Source organism: Cucumis sativus, chromosome 5, assembly GCF_000004075.3.
Source record: "Cucumis sativus cultivar 9930 chromosome 5, Cucumber_9930_V3, whole genome shotgun sequence".
NCBI classification, from domain to species: domain Eukaryota; kingdom Viridiplantae; phylum Streptophyta; class Magnoliopsida; order Cucurbitales; family Cucurbitaceae; genus Cucumis; species Cucumis sativus.
This window is the reverse complement of record NC_026659.2, coordinates 8,723,513-8,751,461: the sequence shown is the minus strand read 5'-3', so window position 1 is coordinate 8,751,461 and position 27,949 is coordinate 8,723,513. Positions and strand designations below refer to the sequence as shown.

Below are 27,949 nucleotides of genomic sequence, written 5' to 3'. Positions count from 1 at the left end.
ACATAGCCCAAGTTATACCCGAGATCTCAAATAATTCCTTTTTTGTCTCCAGCCTTGATCGACAAAGCCTCGAGTTCCTTCCAATTTTCTCTTTTACCTTCAATCTCGACCGAACTTGTGTCCGAGATTGTTTGAGATTTCTCTTATTTCCTCTCTTCTTCTAATCTAGGTTGAATCAGCATCAAGATTGCCAAGAGATTACACTTTTTTCATCAATCTTGCTCAAGATTTCACATGACTGCTCGTGATCCTTTCATGAAAAGCATTCTATATTTTCTCTTAGTCAATCAATATAGAGTTTTGTCGTGAGAATCTACTTAATTGACTTACCATCTCACCCAACTTCAATCAAAACGTCTAAAGACTTTAAATGCCTTTCTAACCTCTATGAACATGCCTTCAATGCCTAGCCACACATACACCCAAACTTGACCGCCTACACTTGTCCAAAATGTCCAAAACACTTCACCTATGGACTTAGCCACCATTTTTATTTCTTCAACTTAACCTCCAATCAAAACATAACCTTCCAAACTTTCAAAGGACTCAAATTTCTTTAGGGGTTCAAGGTTTACGCACCATACTGCCTAGTCACTTGACTAACAACCCATCTTGCATAGCCCTAGCCTAAGCCATGTCGCCTACCCTCAATGCATACATCGTGCTATGTAGAGCTTCTTAGCACAACTTAGCTGCACACCTCATGTTGCGTAGAGGATATGGACACCACCCTTGCCCGCATAGACTTGTCTTAGTAGCGTGACATCATAACTCAACACCCTTGCTACCTAGCAAACATTTCCTCGCCCAAAGGTGTGCCTTTGCAACCCAACCCCTTGTCCTCAAAGGATTTTGTTGTCATGGTTGGCCATCCAACCATGCTCAAAATCTAACACCATGGCTGCCTAAAGCTTGTTACTAGAGGTTATTAACACCTTTTGGCCACCTTAGCAACATGTCCAAAATGTGTAGCAAACACTTGGTCAATTTTTGAACTTTCTTTTCCTCTTTCATTTTCCTTTGGCCGCCATCTTCAATGGATTCTCATGTTCCAATACTTAAATAAATTTCCTCCCACCTCTTTGAAACTTTAAACTCAACTTAGCCAACATATTAAACCACACCTCTCTTGGGTATTCTAGAGTTTACATTTTTTATATATCTAAATATGTAATACTCGTATTTAATTATAAATATTGTGAACAATATTGTATGTAAAAGTACCGTTAACTTTTATAAATATGATTCTATCCTTTTCAATCATGACATTAGTTTATTAATATCTCATTATAATGCTCATTTTCTTCAATATTTTTTTCGAGTACTCCTAACAATTGTTAATAAAAAAAAAAAAGAAATATAAAAAGTTTTGTACATCCATCCATACATCCATGCATGCATGTATGGATACATGTGTACATGTGTGTATGTATATAATATACTTTGACAATGGATGGAGTGAGTTCAAATCTCAAATATTAGGGTTGATAATATAAGTTCATCTTAGCTGATCTAGCTAATATTTGACATTTTACATTCATTCAAAAAGATTAAAAATGTCTAAAAACTTAAATTCTCACTTTTTATGCCACGAAAGAAATAATTATTTATACTATATATAAAAGCTTTAACGTGGATAAACTTTGTTCTCTCCATTATACCTTTGAGTTTAGTTCTATGTTCTAAATCACTTTAATTAAAATTTAAATATTTTATTAATTCTAATTAACAATACAAACTTAAAGATTTGAAAGTTGACAGTTGTTGTAACATTTTTTCCTGTATAAAAAGCTTCCTTGATTTTTTTTCTACCAACATTCTTATTGAGAAATTTGGATCCAATCAATGGATTGTGTAATGAGACAAGATTGATATGTCGATCATTTAGCAAAAATATTAAACATGTTGAAATAGCAATGGATGATCATGAGAAAACAATTCTTCGTTCGTTTATGCTTTGCAATGACAATTAGCAAAGCACAAGGACAATTAATTCCTAATGTTGGAATCTATCTTCTTGAAAATGTGTTTTCTCGTAGACAAATTTATGTTGCACTATCTAGAGGAATTTAAATGAAGACATAGCTGACAATTAAGTTACCTTCAAATCTGAAATTTTGTTATATGTTACAAATATTTTGTCGAATTTGCTATTTTGTATGATTTCTCCTTAAAAAAGTTATGACTAATATTATTTTTCTTATAAAAAACTAATCACTAACCAAACTCAACTCAATATTAATTGATGTTTAATACTACTTGCTCTACATTTCGTCTCTTGAAATTGAAGATTCATCTCAGATTCGTCTATTGAGATTGAAGATTGATATACATTTCATCTCATCATGAGATTGAAGATTCAATTTAAGATCTCTGTAATTGTTAAACTTATTGATAATATAAACACATTTCGTTTCTTGAAATAGAAGATTCAATTTATCGTCTCTGTAATTGTTATACTTATTGATAATATAAACTGGGAGTCTAAATTATAGACAAAAGTAGCATTTGAATTTTTCAATAAAAAAATAATATCATATTGCAAACTTGAAGAAATGAACGTAATTTGATTTCACACCTATTTTTTTAAAGACTCGTGGAGGGTGACCAGTGACCACCACACATCCCTATAACTACATACATAGAAGATTAGATAGAATCACCTAAAGATAAGAGACTACACCATCGAGCATTTTCACACCTATACATTTGCCTTGCAAAACATCAAATTCATGGTTTAGCCAATTACAGATTTATAATTTATAGTTATTCTGAAAGGTAAATTTTCAGAATCTTTAGCTCGAACAGGAAAAAACAGGAATTTTAAATGATCAAGAGCCATACATGAGGATTTTAAAAAGGAGGGATTTGTTAATTGGGTCTCAGGCAGATCAAAATAGTAATTCCAATAAAAGAAAGGTCCAAAGGTCTCATAGTTTGCATTTCATTTCTTTCCTACCAAACAAGAGTTTTGGTCGAAGTTGTTCACAACCACAACATAACATCTTGGCGCGATGATTGGACTCACTACTTCATTGTACACAACACAATTTCATGATCAATTTCCAATTCCGACCCATCTCTCATTTCCTGTCAGAATTCTTAGCGTCGCTAAGATGACCCTTCTGCTAATGTCCTCTTTGATGTACTGATGTACAGAACTGCATTAACAAATTGTAGCTTAATATTATTATCAAGAGTTGAGTCAAGATGATAAGATTGTCAAAGAAGATGTTCTTTTCAATATCTACCGTTATTTCCACGAATGAAAGCATCGCCATATTTGTTCTTCAACTGTCCATTTACATATTCTTCGGTTTGCTCCATTGCTATATTCATGTATCCATCGAGACAGGCAAGAATACCTTTGCAATGAAACATATAATGGGATCTTCACATTAGAATTCAACATAAATTTTATCTATTTTTCAACTGTTAATAGGTAATACTGCACAAGAAAAGATAAAGGTCCTAAACAAAGGACGACAAATGGTTATGTTTAAAATCAAGACAACATTTGTGAAACAAATGTTCATGTTCCTTATGTTATGTATTGACGAGAGGAACAGTTCACATTTAGTTAGGAGAGGGTTATGATACCTATTGAGTTTGGAGGGTTTTGTATTGGCAATTTGAGGATTTGTGAATGAGGCTTTATGGCTAAATGGTCGTGGTATTTTCCTTCGGAGCTGGTAAGATTGCTTGGTGTTGAAAAAACCAGCATGCTATAACAATTTGAAACTTTTTTTTTTTTGAGACTTTTGGTGAGTGCATAGCCATAACAGATTGTGATAGAACCAAAATAATAGCTAAAATAGCGTTAAAAGATAAAGATGGAGGAACACAATTAATTTGAGGTACTTGAACACTCCACTCAAACTTGAGAGGCTCTCAACTAAATCAATCCATACCTTTACCATTTCCCACCGACTCTAGTTATAACAAATCACAACTTCTCTACAATACCTACATAAGTTTCATTCTTTCCTTCGGCTTTCAATTTCAAAGATCATGTGTAACATATAAGCAAGCATTATTTTACTTAGTTGAAGCCCCTTCTGGTAGTTGGCTCCCTTTTTTTGTGAGCTTGATTTTTTTGAAAGCCTTGTAACATTTAACTATTCTCCCAAGTAAGATTGATCTAATCAATATATAAAAATAGGAACATACTCTTAATCCCACAATAAGATTCCTAATAACAACCCTACCTTATTCTTTTTTAAATAAATTTGAAGGAATAAAAAACTAACAATGAACTACAATTTCGTTCAGAAGAAAATGTCACGTCCAAGAAATCCCAAAGCCACGGGAATCTAGTAAATCAAAAAACAAGACCATAAGGATAATTAAAAAAAAAAAATAGATAACATCATTAGAAAGAAACATAGAACCTAACAAGGACCCAAAACATCTCTACTGTCTTGTTCCAAACCTCTAAAACTATTGATCCTATCCCATAGCCCCCCACACCAAAGCATACATGTAGCTCGCCATAAAAATTGTCCCTTAATATTTTCATCAGATTGTTGCCTTGTGATGGAAGAGGCCTTCTTCCATTTGTCTTTTCAATATAAGGGTTGTATGCTTTTGCAAACTCGCTTATTTGCTATGTAATAGAGCATTGGTTGGAGATCAATGAGAGAATTATCAGAGGTTTGAGAGGTCTTAGGAATGTATGCGCTCTTTCCAAGTTTAAGGCCTCTTTCTGACATCTGTTTCAAAATACTTCCATGATTATTCTCTTGGTCTAATCATTTTGGATTGGAGGCCTTTTTATCTTGTTAGGTTATTGTTGTATCTCTGGCTCAGCTTTTTGGGTATCTTTTTCATGCTTCTTTTGTATTATTTTGTTTCTTCTCCATGAAAGCTTGGTTTATGTTAAAAATATTACAAACAAATCAGGTTTAAATGACAAGAAATTGATAAAGAGATTAGATGGAATAAAAAGTGTTTACTAAAGACGCCATTTGTCAACAAAAAAGGATAGTATCTCAACATTTGCAAGTGTCGGTTTCCCTCAACGTCTACAGATTCTTATAAGGAAAGAAAACAAAAAGATTGACTATTAACGCCATTTATCAACAAGTAAGATTCATTAACAAAAAATAGGATAGTGCCTCAACATTTGCAAGTGTTGTTTTCCATGAACTTCTACAGATTCTTAAAACTAATGATACAGCCCTGAGAATTAAAATCAAAATTGAACATGTACAGACTTATCCCAAAACCAAGGGTGAATGAAGAGTAGAGGCAACCATACCTCTGTAGTCAACACCAGAGTTGAGTTTCACAACTACGGGACGACCCCGAATTGACTTGAGAAAGTCCGCTGGTGTCTTTGTTGATGCAGAACCTTTTTCACCACCAATACTCATCTCTAGTTTTCTTCTATTTGCACAACCAACTTTTTATACCTGAATATTAGTAATCAAATTTATTCAACACTATCAAACAACGTAAAAGAATTAATGAGCAATTATCATTTATTGCTTTAATAAACAGACACTACGTATTCAAAAAAATTATGATATGCTTCAATAGTTACGGGAGTAAAAAATAAGACAAAACTCTACAGGACACATAATTTTTTTTTTTTTGAAAAGGAGACAGACTGGATATTAATAAAGATAAAATGAGACAACTGCTCATAGTACAAGAGAGATATAGAGAGAGCAATAAAATAGGAACATCAAACAAAACCAAGCATCTCAACTAGGATGATACCCCAAGGCGCAAAAACAACACTAAAAACTAAAAAAGAACAAAAAGGCTAGGCAAAACCAACGCAGATACAAATAAAAGAACAAATTGCGTAAGAAACAGAGCTAGGGCAGGAAAAATGAAAGCTCCCCAGTACAAATTGACTTCCTGAAGACTAGCTAACAAAACACTTAATAAGGATGAACATTGAGGCAATGAACTCAGAAATGTAGTCTTGTTAGTTATTTGGTTTGATAGTCATGAAGATTTTGGTTTAACGGAACACAGGACTGAGAAATGAAAAGGAGAAACCATTGTGGCAATGAACACCTAAGGCCCCATTTGATAGTCATTAGGTTTTTTGTTTTTTTTTAAAAAACTTACATACACTACTTCCACCAATAAGTTTCTTTGTTGTTATCCACTTTTCATCAGCGTCCTCAGACACCAAGTCAAAATTTGAAAACTAAAAAAACTATTTTCTTTATACATGTTTTTCTTTCTAGAATTTCACTAAGAATTCAAGCGTTCCTTTAAGAAATGTGAAAATCATAACATGAAAGCATAAATTTCAAAGAACAGAAGACTAAAAACAATATCGTTACTGAACAGGGTTTGAACAATAAAAGGGAACAAAGAAGAAACAACTATGAAAAAGCTAAAAAATAAAGAAGATTCAAATACACGTTGGCTTTCTTAAATCTGAAGCATGCATAATTATCTTGGGTACGTCTAAATGAATTCCAATTAATCTACTTTATTAACTTTCAGTTTATTCAACTAAAATTCCTTGACGAGAATTAAGTTAATGAGAATTCTCTCTTTTGAAAATTCATTGATATTTAAGAACGATGAGTTCACTTAAAATATTACAAAAAAAAGGACGGGTAAAAACAAGAGCCCAAAAATGGAGTTACAAAAAGCAATTACTGGACATGCAAATGGAAATTAAGGAATCTAGAGCATCTAGACCATTAGAGGTGCCACTGTTAGATTAATTACAGTGTTTTCCAACACTATGAACCCAATCCAGATTGTTCAGTTTGGAATATGCTTACACTGGGTTTTTGTCCACGAACTTGTTTCAAACTAATGCTAATATACGTACTACTGCACTTCATTCATGCAACCAATTAGTTAGGCCCAAGTTTTAGTTTTCTGACTTTCTTTCAAGATTTCTGTCATTTAACGACAATTGTAGTTTCCATAGCCACCATTTCAATCCAGAAACAATATGGAAACCTGAATATAAAATGCTTTCTGAATAAATAAAAGTAAAAACGAGAAACCCTCTAGTAGATAAAATTCCTCCAAAAATATCTTGAAAAATCAGAAAATTAGTACAAACTTCAAATGACAAAAATCTTAAATTCACCAAAAATCGATGTAGTTCCCCTTCGCCAAATATAAGAAAGAAGTTCACTCATAAAAACAAATAACCTACCAAAATGAAATACAAGCCTAAACGAAACTCGGGGATTCAAACAAATTAACAGGGTGGTAAGTTTCCTGAAAATGAAAACTTGAAACAAATTAGAAGAATTTAGAAAGTATCCAAAGAATCACGCATAAGGCGAAGAAAAAGAAACGATAAAATACCGTGGAGTGAAGACGAGAAAACTTAAGATCTGGTGTCGCTGTTACTGTAAGAAATGCGAAAGTGGATGAGAGAGGATGAAGCAGAGAGAGTGTGAGAGAAGAAGGGATAGTCGGAGAAACTCAAAGGTAGAGTACGGTGAGAGAGAAGAAGATGAAGCAGAAGACGATTGTTAGGGCAAAATCTTATTTGCTCTCTCTTTTAACAAAAATCATGAATTGAGTCGGTAGACATTTTTCAATTCAATCCATATTTTTTTATATTTTTATATGCCTTCCACAATCCCAACAATCTAAATTAATTTTTTCAACCCAGTCAGTAAAATATGGTTCGATTATTTCAGATTGAATAATATTTTAGATAACTAAGATGACCTAAATTGTCATGTGATATTACATAAAGAGTCTTAATTTCTAATAAATTTCAAAATATGTTCTAAATGGGTATGTATATTACACAAATATTCGATCCAAATTACTTTAATACTAATTTCTATCATTTAATTGATTTAAAACAAAAATATAAATGAAAAAGAACGTGCGATACAATTTTGGAAAGAAGTCGAAAACACTCAATACTTTCCTAAAGAGTATTTTAGATAACTAAGATGACCTAAATTGTCATGTGATATTACATAAAGAGTCTTAATTTCTAATAAATTTCAAAATATGTTCTAAATGGGTATGTATATTACACAAATATTCGATCCAAATTACTTTAATACTAATTTCTATCATTTAATTGATTTAAAACAAAAATATAAATGAAAAAGAACGTGCGATACAATTTTGGAAAGAAGTCGAAAACACTCAATACTTTCCTTCTACGAAAATCGTAGTCTACTCCTTCCATTATACTCACGGAAGACAACATGGGTTACGGTTTGTACTGAGAAATTTGAGAGATTCCGACGGTGAAGAAGAAGACTTTTGACGGTCGGCAAATACATAATTTTTCCAACAGAATTTAGGTCTAAATTTCGAGGTTAGTACTATATATATTCAAAACATATGAAATAATAGGTATATCTTAAATATTCTATTAAATAGACAAACAAAAGATAACGTAGTTTTGAATGTGATACTTGATAGGGTTAATTGAGTTTCAAAGTTAAAAAAATTCATGCATTGTGATACATTTTAAGGCATAACAAAAACGTACTTTGTGTTGATTTAACTTACATTATGATTTAAATATGTAACAAAATCTTACTGTTTGTTGATTTACCATGCATTATGGTTTACATATTTTAAATGTAGTTAATTTTATAAAATTTTCTTATTTTAATTATTAGGTTTAAGTAATTATAGGTATATTTAAAATGTATATTTGACATGAAAATGTACCAATAATTAAAATGAGATTGTATAGAGAAATGAAAAAAGAAAAAAGAAAAATAGATAAACCTCAAACGAACAAGAGAAAGTAAAAAAGTTATCCGTTGAAGATAGTATGGCTTGCTATCTAGCAAAATTTTGTTCTGAAACTCGATCTTTTATACATCATTTTCTAACACGAATTTTGAGGCTCTTGAATCGATTTTGATAACAAATTTTTTATTGATAAATTCTCATTGAAATTTTTTAACATAGAGAATTATTGCAAGTAATTCTTTTTTCACCATTGAGTAATTTCTTTTTCATTCCAAATTTCTGAGTGGAATCATATTATTGATTTGATCTTATCTAGACAGTGTTTGAGGATTCCTCCATATTCTAAACCAGAGGCATCTGTTTTAATGATAAGGTTTACTTTTGGGTTGATGATATTAAGACACGAGATTGATTTGACGAAAGACTTAATTTTTTGAACAATTCAAGTGTGTTTGTCGGACCATGATTTTGGATTTATCTTTAATCTTTGGTATAGTGGTTTGCAAATGGGTCTAAGGTTATGAATGAAGTCAGACGCATCATGTAGGCAGCCGAGAAATCTTTGAAGTTGTGTTTTATCTAGAATTTGACTAGGAAAGTACGACGCAAACTTAATTGACCTTTGAATGGGCTTGATTGTTTTCCTAAGTATATTTCAAACCCTAAAAATCTTATTTTTGTTTCAAATAATTTGATTTTTGGTAAAGAGATTACCATACCATTTCTTTTTATGACATCTATGAAAATATTGATATGTTTAAAATGTTTTTCTAAACTTAGAGAAAAGATTAAAACATCATCAATATAAACAATCGTAAAATCTTTAAAATCATTGAAAATACCATTCATGATTTTTTTAAATTCTGATGGGGCATTTTTTAGCCCAAAAGGCATTACATTTCATTATTATTGTCCAAACGAAACATTGAAAATATTTTGGTAATTTATCTTTTCCAGAAATTTGAATTTGTCAAAGTCTAGATTTTATCAAATTTTAAAAATATTTTTACATTTGAAATTCTTTTGCGTAAACCTTGTTTATGGGGAATTGAATATCTAATATTCCATTCCAAAACTTTGTTTAACGGTTTATAGTTTATTACTAATCTTGGAACTTCGCGCTATTTTTCGACGACTTTATTGACATAAAAGGCGGTTCACGACCATGGACTCTTTGAGGATCTTATTAGATTTTTATCTAATAAGACTTGTATTTTTTTCCTGTAATGTGTGAATTCATTTGAATCGGTCTAGCTTTTGTTAGGATATCCAATTCTTTGAATTATTTGGAATATGGAAGATCAATTATGTGTTTTTTCATATCCCAAAATACATTTGGTAAATTAGAACAAATTTCATTTCAATTTATCCTATTTTGAATTGAAAATTCTTTTAAATTTTCCTCAATCCTTTTGTAGTCAATTTCCCTTTTTTAGAAAACTAATTTGCTTTTGTTTTCTTTTTATTTGTTTTATTTTCAAAACATTCATTTATAAAAGTTGATGAGATAAATTCCAAAATCAATTTTTCTCCGAATTTCTTTTTACTAAAAGGAGTTCGAAGAATTAATTCTTGGCAAAGATCTTTGACTAAAAGAATAGATGTTTTGAAACAATATTCTTTATTACAAACATGTACTTTTGAAAGTTTAAATTTGATATATAATCTCTTACCGTTTGCTCCAATGATAATAACCTCTATGGTTTTCTCAAAATATTTTGTAGGAATTAAAATACAATTTTGATAACCTCTATGGTTTTCTCAAAATATTTTGTAGGAATTAAAATACAATTTTGATCCGCACTTGAGTTTATGAGTGATTTTAAAGTAATTTTGAAATCTTCTATTTTTAAAGTGAATAAACTAAAACTTATTCTTGAAATTAAATTAATTTCACGATTTAGATTACTTAAAAAATATTTTCCTAAGTCTAAATCATCTTAATTATTATTTTGTTTCATATGAGAAATTTCTACTTTCATTTCTAAAATTTCATATTTATGTTGGAAAATTTCCCTGTTAAGGCAATTGATTTCAAATTTTAAATCATCAATAGAAACCGGTGTTTGGAGTTTGTAATACTTTTGAAAAACCTTTTCAAAAAATTGTTTTCCTTTTTTAAAATTGTTTTGAGGAAGATTCTCGTGTGAAAGAATCTCTAAGTGTTTCTAAAATATTTCATTTTAACTCCTCATTTCAAACACGGTTAATAGTTTGAAATAATAAATCTTGTTTGAAAGTTAAAACATTTGTTTTGTTTAAAACACATTTACTTGCGTCTTTAATTTCTTTAAAGACATTTTTAAAGAAATACCTTTTTAAGATTTGCTATACTTTGAAGATCTTCTATAAAATGTAGGTTTCATATTATAGTGTTTTGGACAAATTTTCTTTGAAGAAGAACCCGATTCTTTGACTTTCTCAAATCCATATTAAGAACAAAAAGTCTTTGTTTCTCTCTTATGAAGATTTGAATGCTTTTGAACTTTGCTTTGAATTTTTATCTCATTGCAGAAGACCATACTCTATGATTTTAGAGGTTAATCGAGCATATGTAAGGTCTTCCGAAGGTATTTGCTCAGAGTGTGTTTCGTTGAGAGAGTTGTAGACTCGTTCTGCCATGAAGCTCGAAAGTCCATCAATGAACATTTCTTTCCAATGTCTGGTATTGCAATCCTGAATAAGAACATACTTTTGTACCATCTAAAGTTTTCCATAGAGGAAGATTTTAGATTTTTATTATTTTCCTCTGGTTTTCTATATCAGTGTCACTTCCTGGGCCAAAGTGCATGTTGATTGTGTAGAGAAGAACTTTTATAGCGTCCACTCGCTCTTCTTCTACTTCTTGAGTTGTTGAAGTTCCATCTTTAGTTTTAATCATCATTCTAATTCTTGTCCTATGATTTTTAATTGCTTCCCTTTGTTCATTGGTTAGGGCATGATCCCACCACATTTTGAGGCTTCCACTGAATCCATTGATTAGAAGCATAACAACTTTTCCATTTGTATGACCATTGGATTCATAGACTATGGAATAAGTTAACATATTATTCAATATGTCATAAATTTGATATTATGAAGTTCCATCAATATTCCAAACATATATAGATTCTCCATTGAATTCTGTATTGATTGCATATCTTTATCTTTGGTCTAGATCTTTTTCTGGAAATGAAGATCGTTTATAGAAATTAATTTGATCTCTTCTGTTAACAAATCTTTCAAAATTGATTTTGTTGATTTGTTTTTCTTCTACGTTGAGTGAAAGATTTTCAAAATCTCCAATGAATTGAGCTGCATCTTCTTCATTAAGAACATTTATAGAACTCTCACCTTTTAGTTTCTTCAAGAAGTTTTTGTTTTTAGTTTTTATTCTAACTTTTTCTAAAGGTCGGAAAATGTTATGAATTTCTTTAGGGGTAGGAGGGTTAAAAGTTCTCTCTAACTTGAAGACTTTCATTTTTGTTAGAATTGAAGAGAGCATTTTGTTTGAATATTTGTTTTGCACCTACATACTTTTTATTTCCTTATTTGTTGGAGTCTTATATTCTTCTGATTCTTTGATAATTTGAAAAGGTTTTGCTATATCGTTCTCGTTATAAAAACTTTTGAACTCAACATCTTCCATTGGAGGATAATCAACTTTAATTTCTCCTCTTTGAGTTTTCCAAGATTCTTATTATGCAAAGTGATGGTCAAACTCTTTCCTTTGGCTATTATTGATATAATTTGAAAATTTTGCCATATGTTAGTAAATATTTTGTCAAATTTGTTATTTTTGATAATTCTCCAATAATTAATAGTGTAAATATGTAAGTTTTAATATAAATAATAAGAAAAATGGTCCAAAATAGAAAATTTGACAAAATAGTTACAATAATAATAGTGATATGCTTCTATTAGTAACATTAATAGAAAGTGATAAAAGTCTATCAATTTTTGTCGTGGATAGAATCAGAAATTTTACTATAGCTTATAAATATTATGCTATTTTTAAAATTATCTTAATAATAAATATAGTTCAAAATATTTCATTACGGTAAAAAAATATCTCAAATTTTGTTTATATGTATTATTTAAAAGGTCAAATTTGTTCATAAAATTAACTAAATCTTATTAATGAAATTAATTGAAAATTTAAGGCATTGGTGTAAAATTGTGGCCAAACGAGGTCTTTTCTCTAAAATTGTGTATTATAAAATTCTTTCTACCAACGTCTATAATTGTTAAACTAAGAAATTTGGTTGTAATTTGTAAAAAATTGGATTCATTTTCGTATATTTGAAAACTAAGTACGTGCATAAAATAAATTATGTTTATTCTACAATTCATATACTAATACTACTAAATATTTTATAAAGGCAAATTATGGACAAATTTAGATCACAAATTAATAATTATTTTGATTTAAGTCTCAAACTAATAATTGTCAATTTAAATCGTGTAAGTTTTTTTTAAAGGTCTTTTTAAGTAAACTTGGTGTGGGATGTCATGACGAATAAGATGTTAGATAAACTAATCTCGTGTTGGCAAATCCTAAACTTTCACAAATATATCAAATTAAACTTCAAATCTACATAATTATATCAATTTAAACTCTCAACTCTCGTAAGTGTATCCAAATAAAACATAAAAGAGGGTTCAAATTGATATAATAATGTGAACTCAAGTTTAAATTGACACACTTATAAAAGTTCAAAGTTTAAATTAATATAATTATTAATTAGTTTAAAATTTAAATGGATACAAAGCCTCAAAGTTTAGAATTTAAATTGATATAATTATTAGTTAAGGGTCTAAATTAGTACAACTACGTTGAATGTGTAGGTTAATATTTTCTCCATTTTCTATATCAACTATAATTGATATACTTTAAATCTGATAACTGAGCTATCAAACTAATATACAAAGCTATTGAGTATATCAGCTTTAATCTATTTTGTTGACTATTTCACAAATAAACCATTATTTCCAAAAATGGTTTAAATTTATTACGGTTTGTTTTTATAATTTTTCCAAAAATATCCACCGTCATCAACATTTTATCAATATTTGCATCGATATTTTCAACAATCAAAACCTCCATATTTTTTAAATCTTAAACCTTGATTATGAAACATAAGTGAGTTAAAACAAAACAATAACTAAGAGAAAGGGCAGATGAAATAAAACCTCCTCGATCAACAGCTTTGTGGTTTTATAGGAATCTAAGGGAGAGTGCACGATGAACAGACTGATTGAGAGAGACTAGATAGATTAAGGAGGATTGATATCCAAATTTCAGAGGCCAAGCCAAAGATAACAAGGAAAAGGCCATATTAGTATGTTGGATATGCCAACAACCCAAAAATAGTCAAGTCTGAAGTGTTTATTAAGCCACCAATATCACAAACTCAAAACTATAGGCCCTATATGCATTATATTACAGAATGAAAGTTCACATGTGTACATGCATATGTACAAAAACAAGCTAACAGAATCGTAGAGCGTAAAACTGCTCATATTCATGCACATTATATCATTTTTGAAAATTGAATTTCATACCATTTTCGGTTACCTTTCTCCAGTACTGCTTGGCTATGAACTTGTGATCTGTCACTTTCTGTTTACCCTTCTCACCATCCACATTCTTGTTTTTTAGCTTCTTCTGTTCAATTTGCAGCTGTTGCAGTTGTTGTGATGAATCTCCAAATTCTGACAAGTTGACAGAGTTTTTCATCTTATCCTTCTTCGCTTTTGAATCAATCGAGCTTGTTGTTTCCTTATGTGCATTTCTGACCTTCTGATTACATTGCTGCTGCAGCCTTTGTGAAGCTTCTGCCTTGTTTACAATATTCACTTCGTCTTTCTCCATCTTCAGATCATTTTGTGCTGCAATTACCTCTTTGGCATACACAGACTTTGGCTTAAATTGCAACTTGTATGATGTGTCTTTAGGGGATGAGATGAAAGGGGCAACTGTCAGATTATCCTCAATCTTCGAATCATTTTGAGATGTTTTCTCCATGCACAGTGACTCCTGATTTGATTGAAACTGCAATCCATGTGAAGACCATTCACTTGTTGACATGATTTCAGCAACTTGGATCTTATCCTTTTTCTCCGTATCATTTTTAGATACTGTTTTCGTCTTGAGCTTGGATTTAAACTGCAATCCTTGTGAAGACTCATTTGCTATAGACATGCTAATGCTATTAGCCAGTTTCATCTTATCCGTTGTCTTTGTACCATTTCGGGATTGTGTTTCCTTCCATATTGACTTGAGCTTAGGTTGAAACTTCAACTCTTTTGAAGACCCATTTACTATTGACATGTCCTCAGAAACTTCCATACTATCCCTTGTCGTCGTATCATTTTGTGATATTGTTTCAAACTCAAGCTTACATTGAAACTGCAATCCTTGCAAAGGCTCTTCAGCTGTAGACAAGTTATCAGCCAGTTCCACCTCCTTTGTCATTGTATTATATTGGGATGTTGTTTCCTTCCATACTGACTTTATCTTAGATTGAAACTTCAATCCTTGGGAAGACCCTTTAGTTGTTGACATGTTTTCAGCAACTTTCATCTTACCCCTTATCGTGGTATCAATCTGTGCTACTGTTTTGAACTCAAGCTTAGATTGAAACTGCAATCCTAGTGAAAACATGTCATCAGCCACTTTCATCCTTTCCTTTGACTTGGTATCATTTTGGAATGTCGTTTCCTTCCATACTGACTTGAGTTTAGGTTGAAACTTTGAACCACGCGAAGACCCTTTAGCTGTTGATATGTTATTAGCAACTTTCATCTTACCCTTAGTCTTTGTATCATTTTGAGATGTTTCCTTGTGTACTGAGACTGATACAAGCTTTGGTTGAAGATGCAACCCTGGTGAATGAAACCCTTCATTTTCGGATATGGTTAGTTCTTCCTCTTGCAACATTTTATTCTCAGAGAGACCCAAAGTCCCGAGGAATAAATATTTTTCATCAATGGAGTCGAAGGATTCGACAAATCTCATCATGGAACCAAAATTTTGAAGCTGGTGATAGTGAAGGGCACCTTTCCACAGAAACAAATGCCACGCCTCTTTGATATGTTTGCATTTCTTAATGAGATCAACATTATCATATTTCCTCCAGCTGCAGATCCCTTGCAACCCCGTGTCGAAAAGATTTGCCGCAGTGCAGACATCAAAGAATTTCAAGAAACATCTGCCCATTGAATATGCCACGGCTGCTAATTTGTAGCATTTAGCCAACATATAACAATCACCAGCATCCTCTAACCTTGCTTCCCCACATTTTGTTAAATATGTATAAGCTACAACAATAACGGAGACATTAATAAGACGATTTAAGATGGGCCTTCCACTTTAAAAGCCACACATCATATCACCAAAATGTCCTTTTAAACTATCCTACCAAATTACCAATTGTAATATTATCTCTTCCTTACCCATCTAGGCCTATTGGACTTCTCATTATGATACTTGAACAGTCCTAGACTTAAAACAAGCTCAGATTCATGTATGAAACTTTAAAATTATCGAAGTTGTGCACCTGCTGTTTTATATTCTTTTAACTCAATGTAGCACTTGGCAGCAATCTCAGCACGATCCAAAGAAATATAAATTTCAGCAGCTTCTCGAAGGGCATTACGAGATATTTGAGGATTTGCAGTTGCACAAAAAGAAGCAGCCCTGGCCCATTCACTTCTACGTCTGTCTTCAGCCCTTTCAAAACACAAAGATGCTGCCCCATAAACACCCTCTGAAAAGAACTGCCATCATAATGTATAAAATGATAAGCAGAAAATATGAAAAGAAAATAACTGGCAACAGACATAAGGATAGAATCTATCTGGCAGTTAATGTACTAACAATCTGTAAGGTATCTCCTTACTAACTTTAGTATTACTTAGAAAAAGGGTGCCCGAGGGCTACAAAATACCTCGAGTACAAAGAGCTTAACCTCTCTTTCTCCAAACTTGATGTATTTAGTTTGTGCTCAGTGTTTAGTTACTGTTAGTTAGTCACTGTTTAGTTACTGTTACTATATCAAATGTGTGCTGATATTTTAGAAGCTTTATGATTAGGCTGATGTAATTTGTTGACTTTTGGGGTTTAGTATAAAAACCCTTAGTTTGTCATTGTGTCTATTAATAATAAAAAGTTCCAGAAGAAGATTTTTAGTCTATTTTAAGTGTTTTCTGTCCAAGAACACAGACACACACCCAAACACATCAACTTGGTATCAGAGCTTCACTGATGAAGGGAGCTGTGACTGGCAAGAATACCTCGACAAAGGAAAGGAGGTAGTGCCCAATTAAGAAGAGATCCCATCTCCACTCACTTCGACTGCCCGATTGATGGCCGTTGAAGAAAGTGTGGTAGAACTCATCAACCGAGTGAGAAATCTTGAAACCAACACGGAACGTCTTGCTCACCGGCTGGAAGTAGTGTTGATGGCACTTCCCCAGCAGCAGGAAATCGGCGACGGTAATCACCAAGAACTCCGGCACATTGCCGGCCGAAATCCCGGCAAGTCGGGCCGCGACAATCACTGGAGTTCATCAGAAACGTCAGACGAAGGTGGAGACCACCTCAGAGACGGCCGACTATAGGAGCCCAATATGGATCTTCAAGATTCGGAGGCTTCTGAAGAGGAAGTGCTTTTTCGGCCACGCCAAAGAGAAAGAAGAGATTTCAGAGATGGCCAGCGACAGAGAGAGTTCAGATTTCAAAACCCAGTTTTCAGAAGAGGCCGAAATGGGGGAGAAGACTATCTTGAAGACCATTTGCAACCTGCCAGATATAGAGAAATAAGGAGAAGAGAAAATTTGCAGCAAGATTTTAAGATGGAGGTCGATTTGCCAAATTTCAGCGGCAAATTGGATGCAGAAGCACTTCTTGATTGGGTTAAAAAATGTGGAGAGCTTCTTTGAGTATATGGAGACAGCCAAAGACAAGAAAGTCAAGATGCGCTTAAGCTTAAATCGGGTGCGGTGTATGGGCTTGATGTTTTGATGAATTGATGAATTGTAGTGGGTAGTTACATTCAGTTTGTTACAGTTAGGTAGTTTGGGGGGGAGAACTAATCAGTTTTACAGCTGATTAGTTTCAACTAATAAACAGACTAACTATCTAATCGGTTATATTTACAATTAGCTCCTTCAACCACTTATTCTTCCCCCTTTTACTGTATTGATGAACTATTATTGGTGGTCTATCAAGTTTCTTATAAAGGAGAAAAACCTATGACAAATATGAAACAGAATTATGACAATCAAGAACAAATATTTGACAACTAGCATTTACACATAAACGTTCCTAAATTGTTGAACTTCCAACATTTTCAAATTCATTTCAAGAGTTTTGTTTTGTTAGTAAGACAGTTAAATCCATTCCTCGAGGGTTTTATAACAAGTACTTAAGTTCCAAAGGAAGAGTGTTAATAATCAAGAGCAGTACTTGTTATCCTTAATTTAGCAGGATATGCTCATGCATGCTGGAAAATTAGTCATACCTCAAGCCCCAGTGAGCTCCACTCCTCTTTCGTGCTTGGGACCTTCATTGTTTGTACGATTGAGTAATCCAGTGTCTTTACTTGAACATAACACAGTTTTTTCCAATAGTCAACGATCGGATTGGAAAACTCCTGGTTGTCTTCATAAATCCATAATCTTCTCCTTGAACGTGTAAGTGCTATATGGAGTAGCTTTAATTCCCAACATAAGTCCAGTTGTACTGGCTGATTGAAGCTTGGAGAACCACCGGGAGCAATTTCAAGCATGTCTTGCTCAATCATATATTGATATATGACTCTCCACTGATTTCCCAGAGGCGATGAGTTGAAAAATTTGTACAACAGAACATCCTAAAATGCAAATATATAAGTATATATATATTTCAGCATATAATTGTGGCAGAAGGTTAAACTTTAAATTTTGCAGAACATACATTCTATGGAGAAAAGAAGGTATGAATGGTCATGCTAAATTATCAAAACTAAAAACTTAACTGTCTCAATAATTAATAAGTTCCTCTGATCTTATATCCCATTTATAGTGTGATTCATTCACCATAGTGAAAACAAGGCTTTACTATGAAGTATGACATTTATATGGAGTAGATTATATAACTCAAGTTTTCAGGTTCTGAAATCCCTGAGGTGATTTATCCCACAAACCTGAGACAACTCTTCGAAGCATAATATCTTCCCATCCAAAAATCAAAAGAATGGCTATCAATGATAGCGACTTCATGCAAATTTATTGTAATTCAAAATAAGGACTAGTATTCACCTGAAATTCCATGCATTGACACTCCATAATTGTAACGATAATGGCTTGATTTCCCACAAGACTAGAGATCTCATCCCTGGCACACTCATCTCGAACCAAAATGACCTGTTTTGCTCCATATCCACGAGCGTCTGCAGGTATATTTCTCCCCTCTTCAAATAAAACCATCATCATATTTTGGCCTTTCCTACTTTCAAGAAGAACTGGGGTTTCAAAATCAGTTGAACTCATTTCACTTGTTTCAGGGCACACTATATCAATACATCGTGGAAAGAAGCGGAAAAGAAGATCTGTAACGCTATTAGCTAATTGGAGAATTTTGGGTTGTGTACGACAATTCTGATTTATGTGAAGAATGTCCGGGATTTTTATTAACCCTGCATCAATGCCTTTTTCATCAGTTTTAACTCCTGATATGAATTCCTTGTAGAACAAAAATCTTATGTCCTGGAACCTGAAGTCAATACCCTTGGCAATAGTTTGAGTTGTATTACTTGAAAAAACAAAGCCTGAATTGACATTTTTACACAGGTATTTTAAAAGAGTAATTTGCATCATAGTAAGAGCTTGTACTTCATCCACATAAACAAAATCCATGTGATCGCCTGTATACCGAAAAACTTTCAATCGACGATGAAGGTCAATGACTAGATCAGCCAAATCATATTCCCCTTTTGCGTTTTTCATCTTTTCATAATCTAAAAATATATCATAAATTCTTTCTCTTTGCTTTCTGCTTAATGTGGACTGACCCTTTGAAAGTCGAGTATAATCTAGCTTACTAAGTTTACCATCAAGAGCATCCTTTGCTCCTAATCCACCTTTTATCTGGGAAATGATTTCATTGAAAACCACAACAGCATCAAGCTTGTAGGTTAGACAGCTATCGAAGTAGGACCAGTACGATGAAGCAAAGTTTTTAACAGTTACTTCCTTTGATACTATAAAATTATAGGCAGCTCTTGATAATGAATCTTTGGGCTTGCCACCACTAAGTCTCCATTGTTTCTGAAATCTAATAAAGTATGAATCTCCCACAGTTCTATCAAGCATTATCAAAAACTTTCTAAATGTTATCACTAGAGGAAATGAGTTGGCTGGAATACCATCAAAGCTATTTGGAACATCCAAGAGATCTTGAACATCATTCATATCGAGCACATCAGCTTTACACAAATTTTGGGTCTCTTTAAAAACGTTCCCACCATTGGAAATTCTGCATATTAAAGAAACCTTCAATTATGGCCTAAACATATAAAATATGATTCAGTAATGGTGAAATTAGAATATTTCAGAAACATAATTAGATTAAGCTCAAGAAACAATATGAGATCATTCTTTGAGGTGAAATAACTGAGAAGAAGGGGAAGATAAAATCTCATTCCCAACCAATATAAAATTTATTATTTCAAAACACGAGAAGATTTCATAATGATCTTAAGAATGCTCTTAATACCATGAAGCTATTAATCATCATTCTAGTGCATATTTTTATTTACAAAAAAAGGAATAATAAATAAGAATAGTTGGCTCTTCTTTGACTGAACAATCCAAACTCCTGATGAGAGGGTAAGTGTAGACAAATAACTATATGCTTTGTAACTGCGCTGATTTCATTATGCTCTCTGAGCTTGATTTTCAATGTTTGGCCAGCTCATTCAATTGAAATCCAGAAAGTCAATTGCCAAACTTTACTTAAAGAAATGATGAATTCTTATCTCTTTCGACCAAAAAGCACTCTGCGATGGGAGTTTCATATGTGTTTGTTTAAGTCTATGTTTAAGTCTACCGTTTTTGTAAGCCTCTACCGTTTTTGTAAGCCTTACTGGTGGTAATTCAATCAAATATATACTGGAAATGAAGGACATTTAATTTACCGAACAAACTCTAATGTCTTTTCTGTGAAAGGTACGACTCTTAAAACAAGTACCAGAAAATTTTCACAAACCTTTTCAAGTATGCAAGGCGCTCTTTTACATAGAGGCACTGTTTAAGAGTGACTGTGATGAACAGCTGTCGCAGGACAGTTCTCTCTGTCTTTTTGCATTCCTCACCACCCTCATTTCTATAACATACTTCTGCATTCTCTCGTGTAACCAGACTACATCCCGTAGGATGGATATACTGCTGCTGTTCTCTCATAAAAAGCTTTACTGTCATAGCTGCAGTTTTCCCAGAACCGGGCCTTCCCATTATGAAAGCATTGGTAGGAACCAAAATTATCTCTAATTCAACATCTTCGACTTGACATGGGAGATCCAATTCTTTACTGTCACGGCCCGAGAGCAAGTGCTTTGCTTTTTGATAGGATAAAGATTGAAACCTCATCTGCAGCAATTTTTTTTTCAAAGTTATATCCTGGGTGTCATCACTGTCACCTTGCAAACTTAATATGGCATTTAGCTCAGCTTTCATGTAATCTTTATAAACAACAATATCAGGAGAAGCACTCCATGTGATTGGAAGCTCAAGATCCCTATAGTCACATAACAGAAAATTGTGTGAGGCCAACATTATCCAATTAGTAAATATATGAAAGGGCAACAATTTTCTTACTGGTCACATTTAAAATGAGAAGATATGGGTGTACCCTTTATGAGACTTTGCTTTACATAGATTCAGGAAGTCATCAGTATACAGCTCATGTATGTCGGAAAGACACTCAACAAGTACTTTTACATCCGTCAAAGGTTTGATATCCCATATCTTAAGAATTTGTTTGTACTTTAAATCCTTCTCAATATACAATGAGTATATGATGAACAGACCTTCAGCTTTAAAGCATTTTATAATGTTAGAACATTTGAGATTGGGGACATAGTCTGTCCCTGGACGCCAGCCACATGAGAGCCTCAGCAAAAGGACAATAATTAATTTCTTTTGGTTGATTGAAACCACATTCTGAAAGGATGCCCTAAAAGAATCACTTAGAAGAACCTGAGATTACAAGAAGATAAGTTTGTTTGAGCACACAAAAATCAATATAAATTTTCAAAAGTAAAAAATATATATATCAATATTCAGTAACTAAGTGCTCTTACACAATGACAAAGTATTAGTGTATCACAAGATACATACCTTCCACTGAGCCATTGTAAACAGTACGCTATCCTTGTTGAGTAAATCATCAAGCTCAAGAAGCACTTTCTTGACCTCTATTATAGCATCTGCGAAGTCTTTGTCTTCCGCAGCATTAAAATAACACTGACGATCCTTGGCATCAGAAACTACAGCTTCCCATTCAGAATTACTATTGCCTAATGTTGTTGCATCTCCAACAATCCAAAGACAGTGCCTGCAAAGAACAAAAATTCTAAAATGTAACAAGTAAAAAGAAATTAAATATTACCGAAACATACATGGAAGATAACGTACCTAGCTCTTGTCAAAGCAACATTGATTCTCTGTGAACTAGAGATGAACCCAATATTTTTTCTCCTGTTGGATCTGACAGTGGTTAATATGATCACATCCTCCTCACCACCTTGAAAACCATCCACAGACTTCACTTTTACAGTGAAATTATGACTCTTCTCATATTTATGTGCAAGTCTGCTCTGAATTTCTGAAACTTGTGCAGCATAGAAAGATATTACACCAACGTTGAGTCTTGTCTTGGCACCCCTCCAGGCTGCATATACATTTTTCCGTATGAAAGAAAGCCACATCATTAATGAGTGAAAGCAAGAGAAATTGTATAAAATAAAATCCAACTACAAAAAAGGACATACTGAAAATTGAAAACCTATCCAAAAAGATCTTCGAGAGGATTTATAACTAGTTAATGCAAGCAAAACAATAAGAAATATATCTTAACTGCCAATTTTCTTCTCTTTTCCTTTTTCTTTATATTAATGTTATTTCTTTGTTATTATTATTGATGTTGTTGCTGCTGCTATTATTTATTGACAGCAATAAACATGAAACCTAGGCTTACCTGTAAACCTGAGTACTAGGAGAAAAACCACGATGTTGTTGTTTTATTATTTTATGATGATTCACAAAGGTACAATGAGGAAGATTAAATAGAATACAGAAGGAAATAAGAAAAAAAGGAAAAGAAAGATTTACGGTAAGCTTTCCATAAACACCCTAAGGGCCAATCCCACAAATTCTAACAGTATTTCAAATATTTTTATATTGATATTCATTATCTTATTTAGTTAATTATATAACTTAAATTGCAAGTTACTTTGTTTAATCTAAATTATTTATTCAAAGTGTAGGAAAAAAACAACTTTATAAGAAAATAGAATCGGAGCACATGGGAGGGTAGATCCAAATTTCCAAATTTTTGTTAGAGTACATGAATTTTTTAGGAAAGTGATAGACCCCCTATCATTCACCAATACAGTAGAAGAGGGAAGAAGAAAGAGAGTGTCAGTGCGGGCACGTCTGAGTCTGTTAAATGAGTTAGTTACAATATGAATTATAAATAGAACTGTAATCTTGGAGGGAAAGTGAGTTAAGTTTTGAGATTAGTAAGGAATTTTGTGCACCTTTGAGAGATAAGACAACAGAGAGGGATTTTGTAACTGAATTGAGATATTCTCAATTCGATTTGTTCTTGTAATCGAACGAAGAATCTACTATCAATGAAGTTCTATTGATTGAACACAACTTGGTGTTTCATCAGAAAGCTAATTTCAAAAGCTATGACCTAGGTGGTGATTTTGCACACTAGAGTAAATTAAAAGAGTGTCAGTAGATAGATTAATAGATAATGAATTCTCACATAATTAGTTTTGACCCTTAAAAAGCAATCCCAAATGCACTTTATCTCTCATTTGCATCAACATACCTTTGTATAGCTTTTCAATTATTTTAATCACTACAGCTACCTCAACCGTATTCTTCTTGCTATATCCATCATCATCCCCTTCTTCTTTCCCAACAGAAACATTTATGAAAGAATACGGACCAAACATTGGACTTGGAATATAACACTTCTTGTGTACTTCAGCCATCACAAGAGGAGCATCTAGAATTTGGTTGCTGTAAAATTTGGAATTTGGAAAGCAACTTATTGATGGATGCATTCTGTATTGTGTGTTGAGCAAGTGCTTTGAATGTCCTAATAAACTCAGTCGTTCGAAAAGACTCCTACCATATCCAACTGCATCACAAACCTAATATAAAAGGGATTAGACATTATGTGTGAGTTCCAAGGATAATTGGAAGACAAACTATATCTGAATGTTGATATCAAAGTAGATAGTCCATTGAACTTACCTGGCTACTAACTATTGCCGGCAATTGGCACTCATCACCAATGAGAATAGCATGCTTTATACCAGGAAGTTGTAACGGTACTATTGATTCACATTCCTTTAGCTGTGCAGCTTCATCAATAACTAACAAGTTCACTGGGTCCATTTTCATGAAGTTCAGTTGAAATGAACTGGAAGCAGTGCAAAGAATCAGAGAAGCCCTCTGGAAACAGAACTTCTTCACGGATTCTCTATTCGCTGTACTTGGAAACTGAAGTTGATTCAGGGAAGCCTGAAGAGTTCTTAAACTTGAGAGGCACTGGCTCCTGAAATATAAAATGGTTTCTGCCACAGAAGAATTTGGAAAATCAATAAATACTTCTGGACTTGACAAAAGCATCTTCATTTGCTCAGAGGTTACATTGTCCTGGGATAAAAGCATTCCAAATGAATCAATCAAGTTTAGAAGGATCTCTATATTCTGAATATTATGCTCCAGAATGAATTGTTTGGGAATGTGTGTTATCAAGGTTTTGAGGCATCCACGGAGTGCTGAAGAAGTAGATTTGAACTTTTCTCTTATGAATCCGAGGAATGAAGGGCTTGTTTGTACATTAGACTTCAACAATATGAGATACTCAGAATTGCTACTTTCAAAAAGATTTATGAAACAAGTTGTATGATATTTCCAACCAGCTTGTCCAAAACACTCTACAAGCCTGTCAACACGGTAATCTAAATATATTTCTTCAAGTTCAGAACCAACTTTCAGCCGATCCTTATTCCCAAACAAGAGCATGTCGCCTAAAGAGCATAACACACCTTTTGCTTTGGATGATTCTCTTAGCAACTGTACAACTCTAGCTGCCAATTCTGTAATAGCAACATTTGTTGGGGCACAGGCAAGAACCCTTTGATTCATTTCCAGAATTTTACACAACAAGAAACTAATAGTTTTAGTTTTTCCTGTACCAGGCGGACCCCATATAAGCTCCACGGAAGGCATATGGTCACAAAGTGTCTTGCAGATAGAACACAGCACTGCTGCACTTTGAGAATCATTCAACACAGAAGATAAGCTTGTTCCCAATTTTTCAGCACAGACAGCATTATTATACAAAGAGCATCTATCACAGATTTCGTCACCCTGACATCCAAAAGATCAAATTATTTTCATGTTAAAAAGTATCATGCTCTGTAGGGCCCAGGCTGATAAACAAAAACCAGCAAGGTGAATGTCTTCATTCAAGATAAATGTTTACCATTAATTTTTTGCTAAGTACGTGCTCGATAATCTTTGCATCTTCAGAAGAGTGTAATGAGTTCCATATTCTCAAGTTGGTTGTGATACTCATCAGAAAAACAATAAAGAATTCTTTCTGCATGTCATGTTCACCACTGATGTTTTTGGAGAAATTTAGTTTCAGATGAGCAGAGTATCCATTTTCAGGGTTCTGTTTAGCCCAAGCAAAAGCCCAGGTTCTTGTTGAGCATTGCAAACTCATAACAGTTTCCGCATTCGGCTTTTCATCCAGTATGAGAAAGATATCGCCAGGCAATGTTCTGTAAGACTCCTTCCCACCATTTTTTGTTGTATTTCTCCAAGAATCAACACTGACATCTAGTAACAATTTGCCACCAGATTTTGGCTCCTCAATAGAGACCAGTCGAGCAAAAGGTGCTTTATGAATTGCCTTCAAACTTAAAGACAGTTCTGCTCTAGTTTCTTCTAACAAAGGAAAGAGATAAGTTCCAAGATATTGATGCACTGATTCAAACGAATCTGGAATATGTTGCACCTGAAATTTCGAACTCAAAATAAGAACAAGCACCTATCAGGATGGGCTACTTGACTTGTTTCAGCAGAAGGAAATAAAAAACTATACAGGAAAGAAAAATCTACTTCTAGATCATATAGCATCGTATGAATCATACAAGTAAAGTGAAGTAGAGAAAATTAAGTGTTCATGCCAACTTGTTAATACTTTAATTCATCCCATAAAACCACTATTCAAATCTACAACACTTGAAGTCAAGAAACTCATAAAATAGTAGTATTTTAGTTATGTAACCATAAACTTAGTTTTATGATCTCAAATAAACTAATTTTAAGGCCATATCCCATAATCTAATTTTTATCGCCACCCAAGTTTTTACAATATTACAGCGAAACTTCTAGTCAATTAATTGTATATAGTACGGAAAATAGAGATGGATAGTAATTAGTAAACATTTAAAAAAAAAAAAAGATGCAACATTTTGATGTAGCCTAGGTAACCTCAAGAAGTAATCCTCCAAAAAAGCAAGCTTTTGAATCTTTTATTTGAATTATAATGTGCTTCCTAGAAGAGGGAAACATCTATTTTTAGAGTTCGATAACAAAAAGATAATTAACAACATTCTTCCTGCATGACTTTTTATAGATATAATACAAAATTAGTTTAGATTTTCAGTTGGTCTAGGTCCAGTATCAACTATAAGATTATAAGAACAGTATAAAGAAATTGCAAGGAAGTCAAGAGAAAAACCCAGAAAATAAAGTATGATGAGTATTCATCAAAAAATCAGAAGATAAAAAAGAAAAACAGAACCTTGTTTTTATAGAAACCATCATACAATATATCTTCTAAAGTCCAAGAAAACAAATGATGAATAAGGCCATTGGAACATATGTTCTTAGTTTTAACCGTCTTTGAAGAGCTATCTGCGTCCATTTTTTCAATCTCCAACCACAAACTCCCTCCACATCAAAATTCCTCAAGAACTCTTCAGCAGAATGAGACACAAACATTCACAACTTCGCATTCCGCTACCTAATCAGAAGAAAAGGGAACAAACCCAATGATGAGAAAAAGAAGAGTAGACTAAAAATAGACATGGAAGTCCATGAATGCTTTTGAAAAAACAATGACCTCCATTATAACCAATGAGTCAACATGGAGTTTCTTCTTTGCTCCTTTCCCGTATAACCCATTTTTATTACCACTGTTTGAGTTGCTTTGAAACTTCGCAATTTGGAAAAAGAACGCCATGCTATGCATGCGCATTGCCCCATAACACATTTCTTTTTGGTTAAATTACAAGTTTACTCCTAACCTTCCAAATGTATATCATCACTATTTTTTCCTTTTATATAATTCACTTTTAAAAGGAAATGATTAAAAAAAATTTCAAATATTTATTTTAAAAAGGTTTTTTTTTTTTTTTAAATATGACAAATCACTCAAATATTTACACGGTATAAAATAATTCTGAAAACATAAAAAATCAACGACTTATAATGAGAAATGCCAAAAATGTCCCAATCAATACACGATTAATCGGTTACACGTGTGCACGACCGTGTAGAGTCTAAACGAATTATCTACTATCATTTAGGTTATGATACACTATTGTGTAGTTTTTTTCAATGATGGAAAAAATGTTTCAAATTTAAACGATCGTGTTGATTATGGTAAGCAATTGTATAGTCCAATGTAAATAATAGTTAAAAACTTCAAATCAAATGATTGTGTTGACCATGCTAAACGATTGTGTTAACTATGGTAAGCGATCGCTTAAATAATGCAAACACGATCGTATAGTTCGTTTTAAATGATGGAAAATAGGCTTTAAATTTAAACAATCGTGTTGACCATGGTAAACAATTGTTTAAATCATGTTAAAATGATATTTAAACGATCTTGATATTCTCGAATATGAGGAAAATGAAGTAGCTTCCTAGAATCAGTCCATTACATCGTATTTTACCTAGAACGTGTTAATTTTTCATTCCATTATATTGT

At 32.8% G+C, this 27,949-nt stretch overlaps 2 protein-coding genes across 4 annotated transcripts; both read right to left on the bottom strand.

Annotated features, from left to right (window-relative positions):
- Window positions 1-2,851: 2,851 nt before the first annotated feature.
- LOC101220195 (sm-like protein LSM36B) lies at window positions 2,852-7,529 on the bottom strand. Of its 3 annotated transcripts, none has more exons than XM_031886358.1 (5): window positions 7,300-7,525; window positions 7,145-7,222; window positions 5,261-5,414; window positions 3,252-3,365; window positions 2,852-3,161 (listed from the first exon to the last, which is right to left on the bottom strand). In XM_031886358.1, the coding sequence occupies exons 3-5, from the start codon at window positions 5,373-5,375 to the stop codon at window positions 3,112-3,114; spliced, it is 279 nt and encodes a 92-aa protein (XP_031742218.1). In that variant the 5' UTR covers window positions 5,376-5,414; window positions 7,145-7,222; window positions 7,300-7,525; the 3' UTR covers window positions 2,852-3,111. The 3 variants fall into 3 exon arrangements, with proteins under 3 accessions (XP_031742218.1, XP_011655091.1, XP_004140401.1); XM_011656789.2 differs by having other exon boundaries at window positions 7,145-7,209; window positions 7,300-7,524; XM_004140353.3 differs by lacking the exon at window positions 7,145-7,222 and having other exon boundaries at window positions 7,300-7,529.
- Window positions 7,530-13,922: 6,393 nt separating this feature from the next.
- LOC116403818 lies at window positions 13,923-27,196 on the bottom strand. The gene is made up of 13 exons (XM_031885430.1): window positions 27,077-27,196; window positions 25,427-25,963; window positions 24,187-25,311; window positions 23,705-24,083; window positions 22,892-22,899; window positions 22,330-22,667; window positions 22,033-22,249; window positions 21,545-21,891; window positions 20,903-21,430; window positions 18,955-20,170; window positions 18,177-18,527; window positions 16,212-16,431; window positions 13,923-15,972 (listed from the first exon to the last, which is right to left on the bottom strand). Exons 1-13 carry the CDS (start codon window positions 27,194-27,196, stop codon window positions 14,189-14,191), a joined length of 7,170 nt encoding a protein of 2,389 aa, XP_031741290.1. The 3' UTR covers window positions 13,923-14,188.
- Window positions 27,197-27,949: the final 753 nt, after the last annotated feature.